Source organism: Scyliorhinus torazame, chromosome 4 (genome assembly GCF_047496885.1).
Source record: "Scyliorhinus torazame isolate Kashiwa2021f chromosome 4, sScyTor2.1, whole genome shotgun sequence".
Lineage (NCBI taxonomy): Eukaryota > Metazoa > Chordata > Chondrichthyes > Carcharhiniformes > Scyliorhinidae > Scyliorhinus > Scyliorhinus torazame.
In genome coordinates, this window is record NC_092710.1 from 75,771,311 (window position 1) to 75,792,883 (window position 21,573).

General features: G+C 63.3%; 1 protein-coding gene across 2 annotated transcripts in view; it reads left to right on the forward strand.

Annotated features, from left to right (window-relative positions):
* LOC140410310 (V-type proton ATPase catalytic subunit A-like) overlaps positions 1 to 21,573 on the forward strand; it is a 179,651-nt gene that overhangs the window by 81,661 nt on the left and 76,417 nt on the right. For both annotated transcript variants that reach the window (XM_072498292.1, XM_072498293.1), the window contains 4 exons: positions 17,889 to 18,051; positions 18,271 to 18,379; positions 18,695 to 18,817; positions 20,899 to 21,013. In XM_072498292.1, the coding sequence (XP_072354393.1) occupies positions 17,889 to 18,051; positions 18,271 to 18,379; positions 18,695 to 18,817; positions 20,899 to 21,013 (510 nt within the window). The remainder of the gene's footprint in view (positions 1 to 17,888; positions 18,052 to 18,270; positions 18,380 to 18,694; positions 18,818 to 20,898; positions 21,014 to 21,573) is intronic.

Below are 21,573 nucleotides of genomic sequence, written 5' to 3' on the forward strand. Positions count from 1 at the left end.
ACTTCCCCCCCACCAAACTGTGCGAATCCCTCCCCACCAAACTGTGCGACTCCCCCCCCACCAAACTGTGCGACTCCCCCCCACCAAACTGTGCGACTCCCCCCCCCACCAAACTGTGCGACTCCCCCCCCACCAAACTGTGCGACTCCCCCCCCACCAAACTGTGCGACTCCCCCACCAAACTGTGCGACTTCCCCCCCCACCAAACTGTGCGACTTGCCCCCCCACCAAACTGTGCGACTCCCCCCCACCAAACTGAGCGACTCCCCCCACCACCAAACTGTGCGACTCCCCCCCCCACAAAACTGTGCGACTCCCCCCCCACAAAACTGTGCGACTCCCCCCCCCACAAAACTGTGCGACTCCCCCCCTCCAAACTGTGCGACTCCCCCCCCACCAAACTGTGCGACTCCCCCCCCTACCAAACTGTGCGACTCCCCCCCACTAAACTGTGCGACTCCCCCCCCACCAAACTGTGCGACTCCCCCCCCACCAAACTGTGCGACTCCCTCCCCACCAAACTGTGCGACTCCCCCCCACCAAACTGTGCGACTTCCCCCCCCACCAAACTGTGCGACTCCCCCCCCACCAAACTGTGCGACTCCCCCCCACCAAACTGTGCGACTCCCCCCCCCACCAAACTGTGCGACTCCCCCCCCCACCAAACTGTGCGACTCCCCCCCACCAAACTGTGCGACTCCCCCCCCACCAAACTGTGCTACTCTCCCCCCACCAAACTGTGCGACTCCCCCCAACCAGACTGTGTGACTACCGCCCCACCAAACTGTGCGACACCACCCCAGCAAACTGTGCGACTCCCCCCAACCAATCTGTGCGACTCCCCCCCAACCAAACTGTGCGACTCCCCCCCACCAAACTGTGCGACTCCCCCCCCACCAAACTGTGCGACTACCCCCCCACCAAACTGTGCGACTCCCCCCCCACCAAACTGTGCGACGCCCCCCCCCACCAAACTGTGCGACTCCCCCACACCAAACTGTGCGACTCCCTCCCACCAAACTGTGCGACTCCCTCCCCCACCAAACTGTGCGACTCCCCCCACAACAATCTGTGCGACTCCCCCCCCCACCAAACTGTGCGACTCCCCCCCCACCAAACTGTGCGACTTCCCCCCCCCCCACCAAACTGTGCGACTCCCCCCCCACCAAACTGTGCGACTCCCCCCCACCAAACTGTGCGACTCCCCCCCCACCAAACTGTGCGACTCCCCCCCACCAAACTGTGCGACTCCCCCCCCACCAAACTGTGCTACTCCCCCACCCACCAAACTGTGCGACTCCCCCCCCCACCAAACTGTGCGACTCCCCCCCACCAAACTGTGCGACTCCCCCCCCACCAAACGGTGCGACTCCCCCCCACCAAACTGTGCGACTCCCCCCCACCAAACTGCGACTCCGCCCCCACCAAACTGTGCGACTCCCCCCCACCAAACTGTGCGACTCCCCACCCACCAAACTGTGCGACTCCCCCCCACCAACCTGTGCGACACCCGTCCACCAAACTGTGCGACTCCCGTCCACCAAACTGTGCGACTCCCCCCCAACAAACTGTGCGACTCCCACCCCCCACCAAACTGTGCGACTCCCCCCCCCACCAAACTGTGCGACTCCCCCCCACCAAACTGTGCGACTCCCTCCCCACCAAACTGTGCGACTCCCCCACCCACCAAACTGTGCGACTCGCCCCCCCCACCAAACTGTGCGACTCCATCCCACCCACCAAACTGTGCGACTCCCCCCCCACCAAACTGTGCGACTCCCCCCCCAGCAAACTGTGCGTCTCCCCCCCACCAAACTGTGCGACTCCCCCCCCACCAAACTGTGCGACTCCCCCCCCACCAAACTATGCGACTCCCCCCCACCAAACTGTGCGACTCCCCCCCCCACCAAACTGTTCCACTCTCCCCCGCACCAAACTGTGCGACTCCCCCCCCCACCAAACTGTGCGACTCCCCCACCCACCAAACTGTGCGACTCGCCCCCCCCACCAAACTGTGCGACTCCCTCCCCCCCACCAAACTGTGCGACTCCCCCCCCACCAAACTGTGCGACTCCCCCCCCAGCAAACTGTGCGTCTCCCCCCCACCAAACTGTGCGACTCCCCCCCCACCAAACTGTGCGACTCCCCCCCCACCAAACTGTGCGACTCCCCCCCCACCAAACTGTGCGACTCCCCCCCCCACCAAACTGTTCCACTCTCCCCCGCACCAAACTGTGCGACTCCCCCCCCCACCAAACTGTGCGACTCCCCCCCCACCAAACTGTGCGACTTCCCCCCCCCACAGAACTGTGCGACTCCCACCCCACCAAACTGAGCGACTCCCCCCCACCAAACTGTGCGACACCCCCCCCACCAAACTGTGCGACTCCCCCCCACCAAACTGTGCGACTCCCCCCCCAAACTGTGCGACTCCCCCCCAAACTGTGCGAATCCCCCCCCCACCAAACTGTTCCACTCTCCCCCCCACCAAACTGTGCGACTCCCCCCTCACCCACCAAACTGTGCGACTCCCCCCCCACCAAACTGTGCGACTTCCCCCCCCACAGAACTGTGCGACTCCCACCCCACCAAACTGTGCGACTCCCCCCCACCAAACTATGCGACTCCCCCCCACCAAACTGTGCGACTCCCCCCCACCAAACTGTGCGACTCCCCCCCACCAAACTGTGCGACTCCCCCCCTCCACCAAACTGTGCGACTCCCCCCCCACCAAACTGTGCGACTCCCCCCCTCCACCAAACTGTGCGACTCCCCCCCACCAAACTATGCGACTCCCCCCCACCAAACTGTGCGACTCCCCCCCACCAAACTGTGCGACTCCCCCCCACCAAACTGTGCGACTCCCCCCCTCCACCAAACTGTGCGACTCCCCCCCCACCAAACTGTGCGACTCCCCCCCTCCACCAAACTGTGCGACTCCCCCCCCACTAAACTGTGCGACTCCCCCCCCCACCAAACTGTGCGACTCCCCCAACCAAACTGTGCTACTCGCCCACCAAACTGTGCGACTCCCCCCCCACCAAACTGTGCGACTCCCCCAACCAAACTGTGCTACTCGCCCACCAAACTGTGAGACTCCCCCCCCACCAAACTGTGCGACTCCCCCCCACCAAACTGTGCGACTCCCCCCCACCAAACTGTGCGACTCCCCCCCCCACCAAACTGTGCGACTCCCCCACCAAACTGTGCGACTCCCCCCCCACCAAACTGTGCGACTCCCCCCCCACCAAACTGTGCGACTACCCCCCCCACCAAACTGTGCGACTCCCCCCCACCAAACTGTGCGACTCCCCCCCCCACCAAACTGTGCGACTCCCCCACACCAAACTGTGCGACTCCCTCCCACCAAACTGTGCGACTCCCTCCCCCACCAAACTGTGCGACTCCCCCCCCCCCCACCAAACTGTGCGACTTCCCCCCCCCCACCAAACTGTGCGACTCCCCCCCACCAAACTGAGCGACTCCCCCCCACCAAACTGTGCGACTCCCCCCCCACCAAACTGTGCGACTCCCCCCCACCAAACTGTGCGACTCCCCCCCCACCAAACTGTGCGACTCCCTCCCACCAAACTGTGCGACTCCCTCCCCACCAAACTGTGCGACTCCCCCCCCACCAAACTGTGCGACTCCCCCACACCAAACTGTGCGACTCCCCCCCACCAAACTGTGCGACTCCCCCCCACCAAACTGTGCGACTCCCCCCCCCACCAAACTGTGCGACTCCCCCCCACCAAACTGTGCGACTCCCCCCCCACCAAACGGTGCGACTCCCCCCCCACCAAACTGTGCGACTCCCCCACCCACCAAACTGTGCGACTCCCCCCCCCACCAAACTGTGCGACTCCCCCCCACCAAACTGTGCGACTCCCCCCCCACCAAACGGTGCGACTCCCCCCCCACCAAACTGTGCGACTCCCCCCCACCAAACTGCGACTCCGCCCCCACCAAACTGTGCGACTCCCCCCCACCAAACTGTGCGACTCCCCCCCCACCAAACTGTGCGACTCCCCCCCCACCAAACTGTGCGACTCCCCCCCACCAAACTGTGCGACTCCCCCCCCACCAAACTGTGCGACTCCCCCCCCACCAAACTGTGCGACTCCCTCCCCACCAAACTGTGCGACTCCCCCCCCACCAAACTGTGCGACTCCCCCCTCACCAAACTGTGCGACTCCCCCCCACCAAACTGTGCGACTCCCCCCCACCAAACTGTGCGAATCCCCCCCCCCACCAAACTGTGCGACTCCCCCCCCCCACCAAACTGTGTGACTCCCCCCCCACCAAACTGTGCGACTCCCCCCCCACCAAACTGTGCGACTCCCCCCCACCAAACTGTGCGACTCCCCCCCCCACCAAACTGTGCGACTCTCCCCCCACCAAACTGTGCGACTCCCCCCAACCAGACTGTGTGACTACCCCCCCACCAAACTGTGCGACTCCCCCCCCCACCAAACTGTGCGACTCCCCCCCCCACCAAACTGTGCGACTCCCCCCCCACCAAACTGTGCGACACCACCCCAGCAAACTGTGCGACTCCCCCCAACCAATCTGTGCGACTCCCCCCCAACCAAACTGTGCGACTCCCCCCCACCAAACTGTGCGACTCCCCCCCCACCAAACTGTGCGACTACCCCCCCACCAAACTGTGCGACTCCCCCCCCACCAAACTGTGCGACTACCCCCCCACCTAACTGTGCGACTCCCCCCCCCACCAAACTGTGCGACTCCCTCCCCACCAAACTGTGCGACTCCCCCCCCACCAAACTGTGCGACTCCCTCCCCACCAAACTGTGCGACTCCCCCCCACCAAACTGTGCGACTCCCCCCCACCAAACTGTGTGACTCCCCACCCACCAAACTGTGCGACTCCCCCCCCCACCAAACTTTGCGACTCCCCCCCCCACCAAACTGTGTGACTCCCCCCCCCACCAAACTGTGCGACTCCCCCCCCACCAAACTGTGCGACTCCCCCCCCACCAAACTGTGCGACTCCCCCCCCACCAAACTGTGCGACTCTCCCCCCAACAAACTGTGCGACTCCCCCCAACCAGACTGTGTGACTACCCCCCCACCAAACTGTGCGACTCCCCCCCCCCACCAAACTGTGCGACTCCCCCCCCACCAAACTGTGCGACACCACCCCAGCAAACTGTGCGACTACCCCCCCACCAAACTGTGCGACTCCCCCCCCACCAAACTGTGCGACTCCCCCACACCAAACTGTGCGACTCCCCCCCTCCACCAAACTGTGCGACTCCCCCCACCAAACTGTGCGACTCCCCCCCCCACCAAACTGTGCGACTCCCCCCAACCAAACTGTGCTACTCGCCCACCCACCAAACTGTGCGACTCCCCCCCACCAAACTGTGCGACTCCCCCCCCCACCAAACTGTGCGACTCCCCCCCCACCAAACTGTGCGACTCCCCCACCAAACTGTGCGACTCCCCCCCCACCAAACTGTGCGACTCCCCCCCCACCAAACTGTGCGACTCCCCCCCCACCAAACTGTGCGACTCCCCCCCCACCAAACTGTGCGACTCCCCCACCAAACTGTGCGAATTCCCCCCCCACCAAACTGTGCGACTTGCCCCCCCACCAAACTGAGCGACTCCCCCCACCACCAAACTGTGCGACTCCCCCCCCCACAAAACTGTGCGACTCCCCCCCTCCAAACTGTGCGACTCCCCCCCCCACCAAACTGTGCGACTCCCCCCCCACAAAACTGTGCGACTCCCCCCCCCACAAAACTGTGCGACTCCCCCCTCCAAACTGTGCGACTGCCCCCCCCCACCAAACTGTGCGACTCCCCCCCCACCAAACTGTGCGACTCCCCCCCACCAAACTGTGCGACTCCCCCCCCACCAAACTGTGCGACTCCCCCCCCACCAAACTGTGCGACTCCCTCCCCACCAAACTGTGCGACTCCCCCCCACCAAACTGTGCGACTTCCCCCCCCACCAAACTGTGCGACTCCCCCCCCACCCAACTGTGCGACTCCCCCCTCACCAAACTGTGCGACTCCCCCCCACCAAACTGTGCGACTCCCCCCCACCAAACTGTGCGACTCCCCCCCCCACCAAACTGTGCGACTCCCCCCCCACCAAACTGTGCGACTCCCCCCCCACCAAACTGTGCGACTCCCCCCCCACCAAACTGTGCTACTCTCCCCCCACCAAACTGTGCGACTCCCCCCAACCAGACTGTGTGACTACCCCCCCACCAAACTGTGCGACACCACCCCAGCAAACTGTGCGACTCCCCCCAACCAATCTGTGCGACTCCCCCCCAACCAAACTGTGCGACTCCCCCCCAACCAAACTGTGCGACTCCCCCCCCACCAAACTGTGCGACTACCCCCCCACCAAACTGTGCGACTCCCCCCCCACCAAACTGTGCGACTCCCCCCCCACCAAACTGTGCGACTCCCCCACACCAAACTGTGCGACTCCCTCCCACCAAACTGTGCGACTCCCTCCCCCACCAAACTGTGCGACTCCCCCCACAACAAACTGTGCGACTCCCCCCCCCACCAAACTGTGCGACTCCCCCCCACCAAACTGTGCGACTCCCCCCCCACCAAACTGTGCGACTCCCCCCACCAAACTGTGCGACTCCCCCCCCACCAAACTGTGCGACTCCCCCCCACCAAACTGTGCGACTCCCCCCCCACCAAACTGTGCTACTCCCCCACCCACCAAACTGTGCGACTCCCCCCCCCACCAAACTGTGCGACTCCCCCCCACCAAACTGTGCGACTCCCCCCCACCAAACTGTGCGACTCCCCCCCACCAAACTGTGCGACTCCCCCCCCCACCAAACTGTGCGACTCCCCCCCCACCAAACTGTGCGACTCCCCCACCAAACTGTGCGACTCCCCCCCCACCAAACTGTGCGACTCCCCCCCCACCAAACTGTGCGACTCCCCCCCCCACCAAACTGTGCGACTCCCCCCCCACCAAACTGTGCGACTCCCCCACCAAACTGTGCGACTTCCCCCCCCACCAAACTGTGCGACTTGCCCCCCCACCAAACTGTGCGACTCCCCCCACCAAACTGAGCGACTCCCCCCAACACCAAACTGTGCGACTCCCCCCCCCCACAAAACTGTGCGACTCCCCCCCTCCAAACTGTGCGACTCCCCCCCCCACCAAACTGTGCGACTCCCCCCCCACAAAACTGTGCGACTCCCCCCCCCACAAAACTGTGCGACTCCCCCCCTCCAAACTGTGCGACTCCCCCCCCCCACCAAACTGTGCGACTCCCCCCCCACCAAACTGTGCGACTCCCCCCCACCAAACTGTGCGACTCCCCCCCCACCAAACTGTGCGACTCCCCCCCCACCAAACTGTGCGACTCCCTCCCCACCAAACTGTGCGACTCCCCCCCACCAAACTGTGCGACTTCCCCCCCCCACCAAACTGTGCGACTCCCCCCCCACCAAACTGTGCGACTCCCCCCTCACCAAACTGTGCGACTCCCCCCCACCAAACTGTGCGACTACCCCCCCACCAAACTGTGCGACTCCCCCCCCCACCAAACTGTGCGACTCCCCCCCCCACCAAACTGTGCGACTCCCCCCCCACCAAACTGTGCGACTCCCCCCCCCACCAAACTGTGCGACTCCCCCCCCACCAAACTGTGCGACTCCCCCCCACCAAACTGTGCGACTCCCCCCCCACCAAACTGTGCTACTCTCCCCCCACCAAACTGTGCGACTCCCCCCAACCAGACTGTGTGACTACCCCCCCACCAAACTGTGCGACACCACCCCAGCAAACTGTGCGACTCCCCCCAACCAATCTGTGCGACTCCCCCCCAACCAAACTGTGCGACTCCCCCCCAACCAAACTGTGCGACTCCCCCCCCACCAAACTGTGCGACTACCCCCCCACCAAACTGTGCGACTCCCCCCCCACCAAACTGTGCGACTCCCCCCCACCAAACTGTGCGACTCCCCCACACCAAACTGCGCGACTCCCTCCCACCAAACTGTGCGACTCCCTCCCCGACCAAACTGTGCGACTCCCCCCACAACAAACTGTGCGACTCCCCCCCCACCAAACTGTGCGACTCCCCCCCACCAAACTGTGCGACTTCCCCCCCCCCCCCACCAAACTGTGCGACTCCCCCCCCACCAAACTGTGCGACTCCCCCCCACCAAACTGTGCGACTCCCCCCCCACCAAACTGTGCGACTCCCCCCCACCAAACTGTGCGACTCCCCCCCCACCAAACTGTGCTACTCCCCCACCCACCAAACTGTGCGACTCCCCCCCCCACCAAACTGTGCGACTCCCCCCCACCAAACTGTGCGACTCCCCCCCCACCAAACGGTGCGACTCCCCCCCACCAAACTGTGCGACTCCCCCCCACCAAACTGCGACTCCGCCCCCACCAAACTGTGCGACTCCCCCCCCACCAAACTGTGCGACTCCCCCCCCACCAACCTGTGCGACTCCCGTCCACCAAACTGTGCGACTCCCGTCCACCAAACTGTGCGACTCCCCCCCAACAAACTGTGCGACTCCCCTCCCCCACCAAACTGTGCGACTCCCCCCCCCCACCAAACTGTGCGACTCCCCCCCTAACCAAACTGTGCGACTCCCTCCCCACCAAACTGTGCGACTCCCCCACCCACCAAACTGTGCGACTCGCCCCCCCCACCAAACTGTGCGACTCCCTCCCCCCCACCAAACTGTGCGACTCCCCCCCCACCAAACTGTGCGACTCCCCCCCCAGCAAACTGTGCGTCTCCCCCCCACCAAACTGTGCGACTCCCCCCCCACCAAACTGTGCGACTCCCCCCCCACCATACTGTGCGACTCCCCCCCCACCAAACTGTGCGACTCCCCCCCCCAGCAAACTGTTCCACTCTCCCCCGCACCAAACTGTGCGACTCCCCCCCCCCACCAAACTGTGCGACTCCCCCCCCACCAAACTGTGCGACTTCCCCCCAACACAGAACTGTGCGACTCCCACCCCACCAAACTGTGCGACTCCCCCCCACCAAACTGTGCGACACCCCCCCCACCAAACTGTGCGACTCCCCCCCACCAAACTGTGCGACTCCCCCCCCAAACTGTGCGACTCCCCCCCAAACTGTGCGAATCCCCCCCCCCACCAAACTGTTCCACTCTCCCCCCCACCAAACTGTGCGACTCCCCCCTCACCCACCAAACTGTGCGACTCCCCCCCACCAAACTGTGCGACTTCCCCCCCCCACAGAACTGTGCGACTCCCACCCCACTAAACTGTGCGACTCCCCCCCACCAAACTATGCGACTCCCCCCCACCAAACTGTGCGACTCCCCCCCACCAAACTGTGCGACTCCCCCCCACCAAACTGTGCGACTCCCCCCCTCCACCAAACTGTGCGACTACCCCCCCACCAAACTGTGCGACTCCCCCCCCACCAAACTGTGCGACTCCCCCCCACCAAACTGTGCGACTCCCCCCCACCAAACTGTGCGACTCCCCCCCTCCACCAAACTGTGCGACTACCCCCCCACCAAACTGTGCGACTCCCCCCCCACCAAACTGTGCGACTCCCCCCCACCAAACTGTGCGACTCCCCCCCTCCACCAAACTGTGCGACTCCCCCCCCATCAAACTGTGCGACCCCCCCCCACCAAACTGCGACTCCCCCCCACCAAACTGTGCGACTCCCCCCCACCAAACTGTGCGACTCCCCCAACCAAACTGGGCTACTCGCCCACCCACCAAACTGTGCGACTCCCCCCCACCAAACTGTGCGACTCCCCCCCCACCAAACTGTGCGACTCCCCCCCACCAAACTGTGCGACTCCCCCCCTCCACCAAACTGTGCGACTCCCCCCCCCACCAAACTGTGCGACTCCCCCAACCAAACTGGGCTACTCGCCCACCAAACTGTGCGACTCCCCCCCACCAAACTGTGCGACTCCCCCCCCCACCAAACTGTGCGACTCCCCCCCACCAAACTGTGCGACTCCCCCCCACCAAACTGTGCGACTCCCCCCCCACCAAACTGTGCGACTCCCCCCCCCACCAAACTGTGCGACTCCCCCCCCCCACCAAACTGTGCGACTCCCCCCCCACCAAACTGTGCGACTTCCCCCCCACCAAACTGTGCGACTCCCCCCCCACCAAACTGTGCGACTCCCCCGCCCACCAAACTGTGCGACTCCCCCCCAACCAAACTGTGCGACTCCCCCCCAACCAAACTGTGCGACTCCCCCCCCACCAAACTGTGCGACTACCCCCCCACCAAACTGTGCGACTCCCCCCCCACCAAACTGTGCGACTCCCCCCCACCAAACTGTGCGACTCCCCCACACCAAACTGCGCGACTCCCTCCCACCAAACTGTGCGACTCCCTCCCCGACCAAACTGTGCGACTCCCCCCACAACAAACTGTGCGACTCCCCCCCCACCAAACTGTGCGACTCCCCCCCACCAAACTGTGCGACTTCCCCCCCCCCCCCACCAAACTGTGCGACTCCCCCCCCACCAAACTGTGCGACTCCCCCCCACCAAACTGTGCGACTCCCCCCCCACCAAACTGTGCGACTCCCCCCCACCAAACTGTGCGACTCCCCCCCCACCAAACTGTGCTACTCCCCCACCCACCAAACTGTGCGACTCCCCCCCCCACCAAACTGTGCGACTCCCCCCCACCAAACTGTGCGACTCCCCCCCCACCAAACGGTGCGACTCCCCCCCACCAAACTGTGCGACTCCCCCCCACCAAACTGCGACTCCGCCCCCACCAAACTGTGCGACTCCCCCCCCACCAAACTGTGCGACTCCCCCCCCACCAACCTGTGCGACTCCCGTCCACCAAACTGTGCGACTCCCGTCCACCAAACTGTGCGACTCCCCCCCAACAAACTGTGCGACTCCCCTCCCCCACCAAACTGTGCGACTCCCCCCCCCCACCAAACTGTGCGACTCCCCCCCTAACCAAACTGTGCGACTCCCTCCCCACCAAACTGTGCGACTCCCCCACCCACCAAACTGTGCGACTCGCCCCCCCCACCAAACTGTGCGACTCCCTCCCCCCCACCAAACTGTGCGACTCCCCCCCCACCAAACTGTGCGACTCCCCCCCCAGCAAACTGTGCGTCTCCCCCCCACCAAACTGTGCGACTCCCCCCCCACCAAACTGTGCGACTCCCCCCCCACCATACTGTGCGACTCCCCCCCCACCAAACTGTGCGACTCCCCCCCCCAGCAAACTGTTCCACTCTCCCCCGCACCAAACTGTGCGACTCCCCCCCCCCACCAAACTGTGCGACTCCCCCCCCACCAAACTGTGCGACTTCCCCCCAACACAGAACTGTGCGACTCCCACCCCACCAAACTGAGCGACTCCCCCCCACCAAACTGTGCGACACCCCCCCCACCAAACTGTGCGACTCCCCCCCACCAAACTGTGCGACTCCCCCCCCAAACTGTGCGACTCCCCCCCAAACTGTGCGAATCCCCCCCCCCACCAAACTGTTCCACTCTCCCCCCCACCAAACTGTGCGACTCCCCCCTCACCCACCAAACTGTGCGACTCCCCCCCACCAAACTGTGCGACTTCCCCCCCCCACAGAACTGTGCGACTCCCACCCCACTAAACTGTGCGACTCCCCCCCACCAAACTATGCGACTCCCCCCCACCAAACTGTGCGACTCCCCCCCACCAAACTGTGCGACTCCCCCCCACCAAACTGTGCGACTCCCCCCCTCCACCAAACTGTGCGACTACCCCCCCACCAAACTGTGCGACTCCCCCCCCACCAAACTGTGCGACTCCCCCCCACCAAACTGTGCGACTCCCCCCCACCAAACTGTGCGACTCCCCCCCTCCACCAAACTGTGCGACTACCCCCCCACCAAACTGTGCGACTCCCCCCCCACCAAACTGTGCGACTCCCCCCCACCAAACTGTGCGACTCCCCCCCTCCACCAAACTGTGCGACTCCCCCCCCATCAAACTGTGCGACCCCCCCCCACCAAACTGTGCGACTCCCCCCCACCAAACTGTGCGACTCCCCCCCACCAAACTGTGCGACTCCCCCAACCAAACTGGGCTACTCGCCCACCCACCAAACTGTGCGACTCCCCCCCACCAAACTGTGCGACTCCCCCCCCACCAAACTGTGCGACTCCCCCCCACCAAACTGTGCGACTCCCCCCCTCCACCAAACTGTGCGACTCCCCCCCCCACCAAACTGTGCGACTCCCCCAACCAAACTGGGCTACTCGCCCACCAAACTGTGCGACTCCCCCCCACCAAACTGTGCGACTCCCCCCCCCACCAAACTGTGCGACTCCCCCCCACCAAACTGTGCGACTCCCCCCCACCAAACTGTGCGACTCCCCCCCCACCAAACTGTGCGACTCCCCCCCCCACCAAACTGTGCGACTCCCCCCCCCACCAAACTGTGCGACTCCCCCCCCACCAAACTGTGCGACTTCCCCCCCACCAAACTGTGCGACTCCCCCCCCACCAAACTGTGCGACTCCCCCGCCCACCAAACTGTGCGACTCCCCCCCCACCAAACTGTGCGACTCCCCCCCCACCAAACTGTGCGACTACCCCCCCCCACCAAACTGTGCGACTCCCCCCCCACCAAACTGTGCGACTCCCCCCCCCACCAAACTGTGCGACTCCCCCACACCAAACTGTGCGACTCCCTCCCACCAAACTGTGCGACTCCCTCCCCCACCAAACTGTGCGACTCCCCCCACACCAAACTGTGCGACTCCCCCCCCCACCAAACTGTGCGACTCCCCCCCACCAAACTGTGCGACTTCCCCCCCCCCACCAAACTGTGCGACTCCCCCCCACCAAACTGAGCGACTCCCCCCCACCAAACTGTGCGACTCCCCCCCCACCAAACTGTGCGACTCCCCCCCACCAAACTGTGCGACTCCCCCCCCACCAAACTGTGCGACTCCCCCACCCACCAAACTGTGCGACTCCCCCCCCCACCAAACTGTGCGACTCCCCCCCACCAAACTGTGCGACTCCCCCCCCACCAAACGGTGCGACTCCCCCCCCACCAAACTGTGCGACTCCCCCCCACCAAACTGCGAGTCCGCCCCCACCAAACTGTGCGACTCCCCACCACCAAACTGTGCGACTCCCCCCCCACCAAACTGTGCGACTCCCCCCCCACCAACCTGTGCGACTCCCGTCCACCAAACTGTGCGACTCCCGTCCACCAAACTGTGCGACTCCCCCCCACCAAACTGTGCGACTCCCCCCCCCACCAAACTGTGCGACTCCCCCCCCCACCAAACTGTGCGACTCCCCCGCCACCAAACTGTGCGACTCCCTCCCCACCAAACTGTGCGACTCCCCCTCCCACCAAACTGTGCGTCTCGCCCCCCCCACCAAACTGTGCGACTCCCTCCCCCCCACCAAACTGTGCGACTCCCCCCCCACCAAACTGTGCGACTCCCCCCCCCAGCAAACTGTGCGTCTCCCCCCCACCAAACTGTGCGACTCCCCCCCCACCAAACTGTGCGACTCCCCCCCCACCAAACTGTGCGACTCCCCCCCCACCAAACTGTGCGACTCCCCCCCCCACCAAACTGTTCCACTCTCCCCCCCACCAAACTGTGCGACTCCCCCCCCCCCACCAAACTGTGCGACTCCCCCCCCACCAAACTGTGCGACTTCCCCCCCCCCCACAGAACTGTGCGACTCCCACCCCACCAAACTGAGCGACTCCCCCCCACCAAACTGTGCGACACCCCCCCACCAAACTGTGCGACTCCCCCCCACCAAACTGTGCGACTCCCCCCCTAAACTGTGCGACTCCCCCCCAAACTGTGCGACTCCCCTCCCCACCAAACTGTGCGACTCCCCCCCCCCACCAAACTGTGCGACTCTCCCCCCACCAAACTGTGCGACTCCCCCCCACCAAACTGTGCGACTCCCGCCCACCAAACTGTGCGACTCCCCCCCCCACCAAACTGTGCGACTCCCCCCCCACCAAACTGTGCTACTCTCCCCCCACCAAACTGTGCGACTCCCCCCCACCAAACTGTGCGACACCCCCCCAGCAAACTGTGCGACTCCCCCCAACCAATCTGTGCGACTCCCCCCCCACCAAACTGTGCGACTCCCCCCCACCAAACTGTGCGACTCCCCCCCCACCAAACTGTGCGACTCCCCCCCACCAAACTGTGCTACTCTCCCCCCACCAAACTGTGCGACTCCCCCCAACCAGACTGTGTGACTACCCCCCCACCAAACTGTGCGACACCACCCCAGCAAAATGTGCGACTCCCCCCAACCAATCTGTGCGACTCCCCCCCCACCAAACTGTGCGACTCCCCCCCACCAAACTGTGCGACTCCCCCCCCACCAAACTGTGCGACTACCCCCCCACCAAACTGTGCGACTACCCCCCCACCAAACTGTGCGACTCCCCCCCCACCAAACAGTGCGACTCCCCCCCCCCACCAAACTGTGCGACTCCCCCACACCAAACTGTGCGACTCCCTCCCACCAAACTGTGCGACTCCCTCCCCCACCAAACTGTGCGACTCCCCCCACACCAAACTGTGCGACTCCCCCCCCCCACCAAACTGTGCGACTCCCCCCCACCAAACTGTGCGACTTCCCCCCCCCACCAAACTGTGCGACTCCCCCCCACCAAACTGTGCGACTCCCCCCCACCAAACTGTGCGACTCCCCCCCCACCAAACGGTGCGACTCCCCCCCACCGAACTGTGCGGCACCCCCCCCCACCAAACTGTGCAACTCCCCCCCCACCAAACTGTGCGACTCCCCCCCCACCAAACTGTGCGACTCCCCCCCCACCAAACTGTGCGACTCCCCCCCCACCAAACTGTGCGACTCCCCCCCCACCAAACTGTGCGACTCCCCCCCACCAAACTGTGCTACTCCCCCCCACCAAACTGTGCGACTCCCCCCCACCAAACTGTGCGACTCCCCCCCACCAAACTGTGTGACTCCCCCCCCACCAAACTGTGCGACTCCCCCCCACCAAACTGTGCGACTACCCCCCCACCAAACTGTGCGACTCCCCCCCACCAAACTGTGCGACTCCCCCCCACCAAACTGTGCGACTCCCTCCCCACCAAACTGTACGTCTCCCTCCCCCACGAAACTGTGCGACTCCCCCCCACCAAACTGTGCGACTCCCTCCCCCACCAAACGGTGCGACTCCCCCCCACCAAACTGTGCGACTTCCCCCCCCCACCAAACTGTGCGACTCCCCCCCCACCAAACTGTGCGACTCCCCCCCCCACCAAACTGTGCGACTCCCCCCCACCAAACTGTGCGACTCCCCCCCCCACCAAACTATGCGACTCCCCCCCCACCAAACTGTGCGACTCCCTCCCCACCAAACTGTACGTCTCCCTCCCCCACCAAACTGTGCGACTCCCCCCCCACCAAACTGTGCGACTCCCCCCCCCCACCAAACTGTGCGACTCCCCCGCCACCAAACTGTGCGACTCCCCCCCACCAATCTGTGCGACTCCCCCCCCACCACCAAACTGTGCGACTCCCCCCCACCAAACTGTGCGACTCCCCCCCACCAAACTGTGCGACTCCCCCCCCACCAAACGGTGCGACACCCCCCCACCGAACTGTGCGGCACCCCCCCCCACCAAACTGTGCAACTCCCCCCCCCACCAAACTGTGCGACTCCCCCCCCACCAAACTGTGCGACTCCCCCCCCACCAAACTGTGCGACTCCCCCCCCACCAAACTGTGCGACTCCCCCCCCACCAAACTGTGCGACTCCCCCCCCACCAAACTGTGCGACTCCCCCCCACCAAACTGTGCTCCTCAACCCCACCAAACTGTGCGACTCCCCCCCACCAAACTGTGCGACTCCCCCCCACCAAACTGTGTGACTCCCCCCCCACCAAACTGTGCGACTCCCCCCCACCAAACTGTGCGACTACCCCCCCACCAAACTGTGCGACTCCCCCCCACCAAACTGTGCGACTCCCCCCCACCAAACTGTGCGACTCCCTCCCCACCAAACTGTACGTCTCCCTCCCCCACGAAACTGTGCGACTCCCCCCCACCAAACTGTGCGACTCCCTCCCCCACCAAACGGTGCGACTCCCCCCCACCAAACTGTGCGACTTCCCCCCCCCCACCAAACTGTGCGACTCCCCCCCCACCAAACTGTGCGACTCCCCCCCCCACCAAACTGTGCGACTCCCCCCCACCAAACTGTGCGACTCCCCCCCCACCAAACTATGCGACTCCCCCCCCACCAAACTGTGCGACTCCCTCCCCACCAAACTGTACGTCTCCCTCCCCCACCAAACTGTGCGACTCCCCCCCCACCAAACTGTGCGACTCCCCCCCCCCACCAAACTGTGCGACTCCCCCGCCACCAAACTGTGCGACTCCCCCCCACCAATCTGTGCGACTCCCCCCCCCCCACCAAACTGTGCGACTCCCCCGCCACCAAACTGTGCGACTCCCCCCCACCAATCTGTGCGACTCCCCCCCCACCACCAAACTGTGCGACTCCCCCCCACCAAACTGTGCGACTCCCCCCCACCAAACTGTGCGACTCCCCCCCCACCAAACGGTGCGACTCCCCCCCACCGAACTGTGCGGCACCCCCCCCCACCAAACTGTGCAACTCCCCCCCCACCAAACTGTGCGACTCCCCCCCCACCAAACTGTGCGACTCCCCCCCCACCAAACTGTGCGACTCCCCCCCCACCAAACTGTGCGACTCCCCCCCCACCAAACTGTGCGACTCCCCCCCCACCAAACTGTGCGACTCCCCCCCACCAAACTGTGCTCCTCCCCCCCACCAAACTGTGCGACTCCCCCCCACCAAACTGTGCGACTCCCCCCCACCAAACTGTGTGACTCCCCCCCCACCAAACTGTGCGACTCCCCCCCACCAAACTGTGCGACTACCCCCCCACCAAACTGTGCGACTCCCCCCACCAAACTGTGCGACTCCCCCCCACCAAACTGTGCGACTCCCTCCCCACCAAACTGTACGTCTCCCTCCCCCACGAAACTGTGCGACTCCCCCCCACCAAACTGTGCGACTCCCTCCCCCACCAAACGGTGCGACTCCCCCCCACCAAACTGTGCGACTTCCCCCCCCCCACCAAACTGTGCGACTCCCCCCCCACCAAACTGTGCGACTCCCCCCCCCACCAAACTGTGCGACTCCCCCCCACCAAACTGTGCGACTCCCCCCCCACCAAACTATGCGACTCCCCCCCCACCAAACTGTGCGACTCCCTCCCCACCAAACTGTACGTCTCCCTCCCCCACCAAACTGTGCGACTCCCCCCCCACCAAACTGTGCGACTCCCCCCCCCCACCAAACTGTGCGACTCCCCCGCCACCAAACTGTGCGACTCCCCCCCACCAATCTGTGCGACTCCCCCCCCCCCCACCAAACTGTGCGACTCCCCCCCACCAAACTGTGCGACTCCCTCCCCCACCAAACTGTGCGACTCCCCCCCCCACCAAACTGTGCGACTCCCCCCCACCAAACTGTGCGACTCCCCCCCCCATCAAACTGTGCGACTCCCCCCCCACCAAACTGTGCGATTCCCCCCCCACCAAACTGTGCGACTCCCCCCCCCACCAAACTGTGCGACTCCCCCCCCCCACCAAATTGTGCGACTCCCCCCCCCCCACCAAACTGTGCGACTCCCCCCCCCACCAAACTGTGCGACTCCCCCCCCCCCCCCACCAATCTGTGCGACTCCCCCGCCCCCCACAACGGCACCACCAATGACACTTCCCCATCCCAGATGAACTGATTGAACCCTGGTTTGGCCCAGTTAAGCTGCCTGACCCTGGTTGCCGCCTGTTTATTAACCTGTCGCCCTCTTGCCGCTTCGCCCTCACAATCCAGGTGCGTCCTGGGAGGAACGACAGCCATCCCCGGGGCATTTGGCTGTGGGAAAACCGTCATCTCCCAGTCCCTGTCCAAGTTCTCCAACAGCGACGTCATCGTCTACGTGGGCTGTGGAGAGAGAGGCAACGAAATGGCGGAGGTGCTGAGGGACTTCCCTGAGGTAATGAGGCATGCGGTCGTGAGGGTGAGGGGGTGGTGGCGCGGGGGAGGGGGGGGGGCGGCGGGAGCGGAGGCTGCGGGAGTCTCAATCAAGGGTCGGGGGGCACAAAGGGTGTGAGGGAGTCTGGGGCTCTTCCTCAGGGTATCCTGACCCCTGTGTGTGTGGGGGGGGCGGGGGGCTGACCACCCTTTATCCATGGTAACATTACCTTCTCTCCAGCTGACGATGGAAGTCGATGGGAAGATGGAGAGCATCATGAAGAGAACGGCCCTGGTCGCCAATACATCCAACATGCCAGTGGCAGCACGTGAGGCGTCAATCTACACGGGTGAGTACCCGGCTGCCTGACCGCTCACCTTTGACCTTATCCCTTGCCCTCTGACCTTTGTGCCCCACTACCTGCGACCATCATCCAACTCACCCTCTGATCCCATGTCCCTTCGGCGTTCCCCCGCCCTCTGACCTGCTCACCCTCCGAGCCTCTCCCACATCGAAATCTGACCCTCTCCCACCTTGCCCTCTGACCTTCACACAGCTTACCACCTGTCCCTCTCAGCCCCTCCCTCTGATCTACTCGCTGCCTGTGTAAAAACGCTTGCTGCTGTGTTCGGTCAGTGATTGAATGCCTCCTGTTTCTCCACAGGGATCACCCTCTCCGAGTATTTCCGTGACATGGGTTACAATGTCAGCATGATGGCCGACTCCACCTCCCGCTGGGCGGAAGCTCTTCGGGAAATCTCAGGTCGCCTTGCAGAAATGCCTGCAGGTGAGAGCCTATCCCTCACTGAAACGCGGCAAACACTCCCAGGACAGGTACAGCACGGAGTTAGATACAGAGTAAAGCTCCCTCTACTGTCCCCATCAAACACTCCCAGGACAGGTACAGCACGGGGTTAGATACAGAGTAAAGCTCCCTCTACACTGTCCCCATCAAACACTCCCAGGACTGGTACAGCACGGGGTTAGATACAGAGTAAAGCTCCCTCTACACTGTCCCTATCAAACACTCCCAGGACAGGTACAGCACGGGGTTAGATACAGAGTAAAGCTCCCTCTACACTGTCCCCATCAAACACTCCCAGGACAGGTACAGCACGGGGTTAGATACAGAGTAAAGCTCCCTCTCCACTGTCCCCATCAAACACTCCCAGGACAGGTACAGCACGGAGTTAGATACAGAGTAAAGCTCCCTCTACACTGTCCCCATCAAACATTCCCAGGACAGGTACAGCACGGGGTTAGTTACAGAGTAAAGCTCCCTCGACACTCCCCATCAAACACTCCCAGGACAGGGACAGCACGGGGTTAGATACAGAGTAAAGCTCCCTCTACACTGTCCCCATCAAACACTCCCAGGACAGGTCCAGCACAGGGTTAGATATGGAGTAAAGCTCCCTCTGCACTGTCCACATCAAACACCCCCAGGACAGGTACAGCACGGAGTTAGATACAGAGTAAAGCTCCCTCTACACTGTCCCCATCAAACACTCCCAGGACAGGTACAGCATGGGGTTAGATACAGAGTAAAGCTCCCTCTACACTGTCCCCATCAAACACTCCCAGGACAGACACAGCATGGGGTTAGATACAGAGTAAAGCTCCCTCTACACTGTCCCCATCAAACACTCCCAGGACAGGTACAGCACGGGGTTAGATACAGAGTAAAGCTCCCTCTACACTGTCCCCATCAAACACCCCCAGGACAGGTACAACACGGGGTTAGATACAGAGTAAAGCTCCCTCTACACTGTCCCCATCAAACACCCCCAGGACAGGTACAGCACGGGGTTAGATACAGAGTAGAGCCCACTCTACACTGTCCCCATCAAACACTCCCAGGACAGGTACAGCACGGGGTTAGATACAGAGTAAAGCTCCCTCTACACTGTCCCGATCAAACACCCCCAGGACAGGTACAGCACGGGGTTAGATACAGAGTAAAGCTCCCTCTACGCTGTCCCCATCAAACACTCCCAGGACAGGTACAGCATGGGGTTAGATACAGAGTAAAGCTCCCTCGACACTGTCCCCATCAAACACTCCCAGGACAGGTACAGCACGGGGTTAGATACAGAGTAAAGCTCCCTCCACACTGTCCCCATCAAACACTCCCAGGACAGGTACAGCACGGGGTTAGATACAGAGTAAAGCTCCCTCCACACTGTCCCCATCAAACACTCCCAGGACAGGTACAGCACGGGGTTCGATACAGAGTAAAGCTCCCTCTACACTGTCCCCATCAAACACTCCCAGGACAGGTACAGCACAGGGTTAGATACAGAGTAAAGCTCCCTCTACACTGTTCCCATCAAACACTCCCAGGACAGGGACAGCACGGGGTTAGATACAGAGTAATCCTCCCTCTACACTGTCCCCATCAAACACTCCCAGGACAGGTACAGCATGGGGTTAGATACAGAGTAAAGCTCCCTCTACACTGTCCCCATCAAACACTCCCAGGACAGGTACAGCACGGGGTTAGATACAGAGTAAAGCTCCCTCTACACTGTCCCCATCAAACACTCCCAGGACAGGTACAGCACGGGGTTAGATACAGAGTAAAGCTCCCTCTACACTGTCCCCTTCAAACACTCCCAGGACAGGTACAGCACGGGGTTAGATACAGAGTAAAGTACCCTGTACACTGTCCCCACTTGGAGCACTGTGCACAGCTTAAGGGGGAACTCTTCCAAGATGGAGAATAGAACCGGAAACATGGGTGGAGTGAGGTGAGAAAGTGGCAGGAATGATGGGACAAGACGTTGAATGGCGCATCCCACTCTCTATGCTCTCCTACACTCTAACCTGTGCCCTCTCTGTGCCCTAACCTGGTGTTTCTCTCCACAGACAGTGGCTATCCTGCGTACCTTGGAGCACGCCTGGCTTCGTTCTATGAGAGGGCCGGACGGGTGAAATGTCTGGGCAGCCCCGAGAGAGAGGGCAGTGTCAGCATTGTCGGAGCGTGAGTGAGCGGGGAACTGAGGGTGGGGGACTGTCCATGGCTGGGAGGGGGGGTGGCGGTAGGGTCAGTCATGTCAATGAATCACAACATGAAAGGCTGTGCAGGGTAGGTGAATTGGCCAGGTTAAATTGTCCCTGAACTGGAAAAATTAATTGGGCACAGTAAATTTTTTAAAACATGTCGCAGCAGTGAGTGAGGGGGTGGTGGGGGAGAGAGGGTCAGTATTGTCAGTGAGGGGGGAGTGAGGGTCAGCATTGTCAGTGAGGAGGGAGTGAGGGTCAGTATTGTCAGTGAGTGAGGGTGGAGTGAGTGTCAGAATTGTCAGTGAGGGGGGAGTGAGGGTCAGCATTGTCAGTGAGGAGGGAGTGAGGGTCAGTATTGTCAGTGAGTGAGGGGGTGTGAGGGTCAGTATTGTCAGTGAGGGGGAGTGAGGGTCAGTATTGTCAGTGAGGGGGGAGTTAGGGTCAGTATTGTCAGTGAGGGGGGAGTGAGGGTCAGTATTGTCAGTGAGGGGGAGTGAGGGTCAGTATAGTCAGTGAGGGGGAGTGAGGGTCAGTATT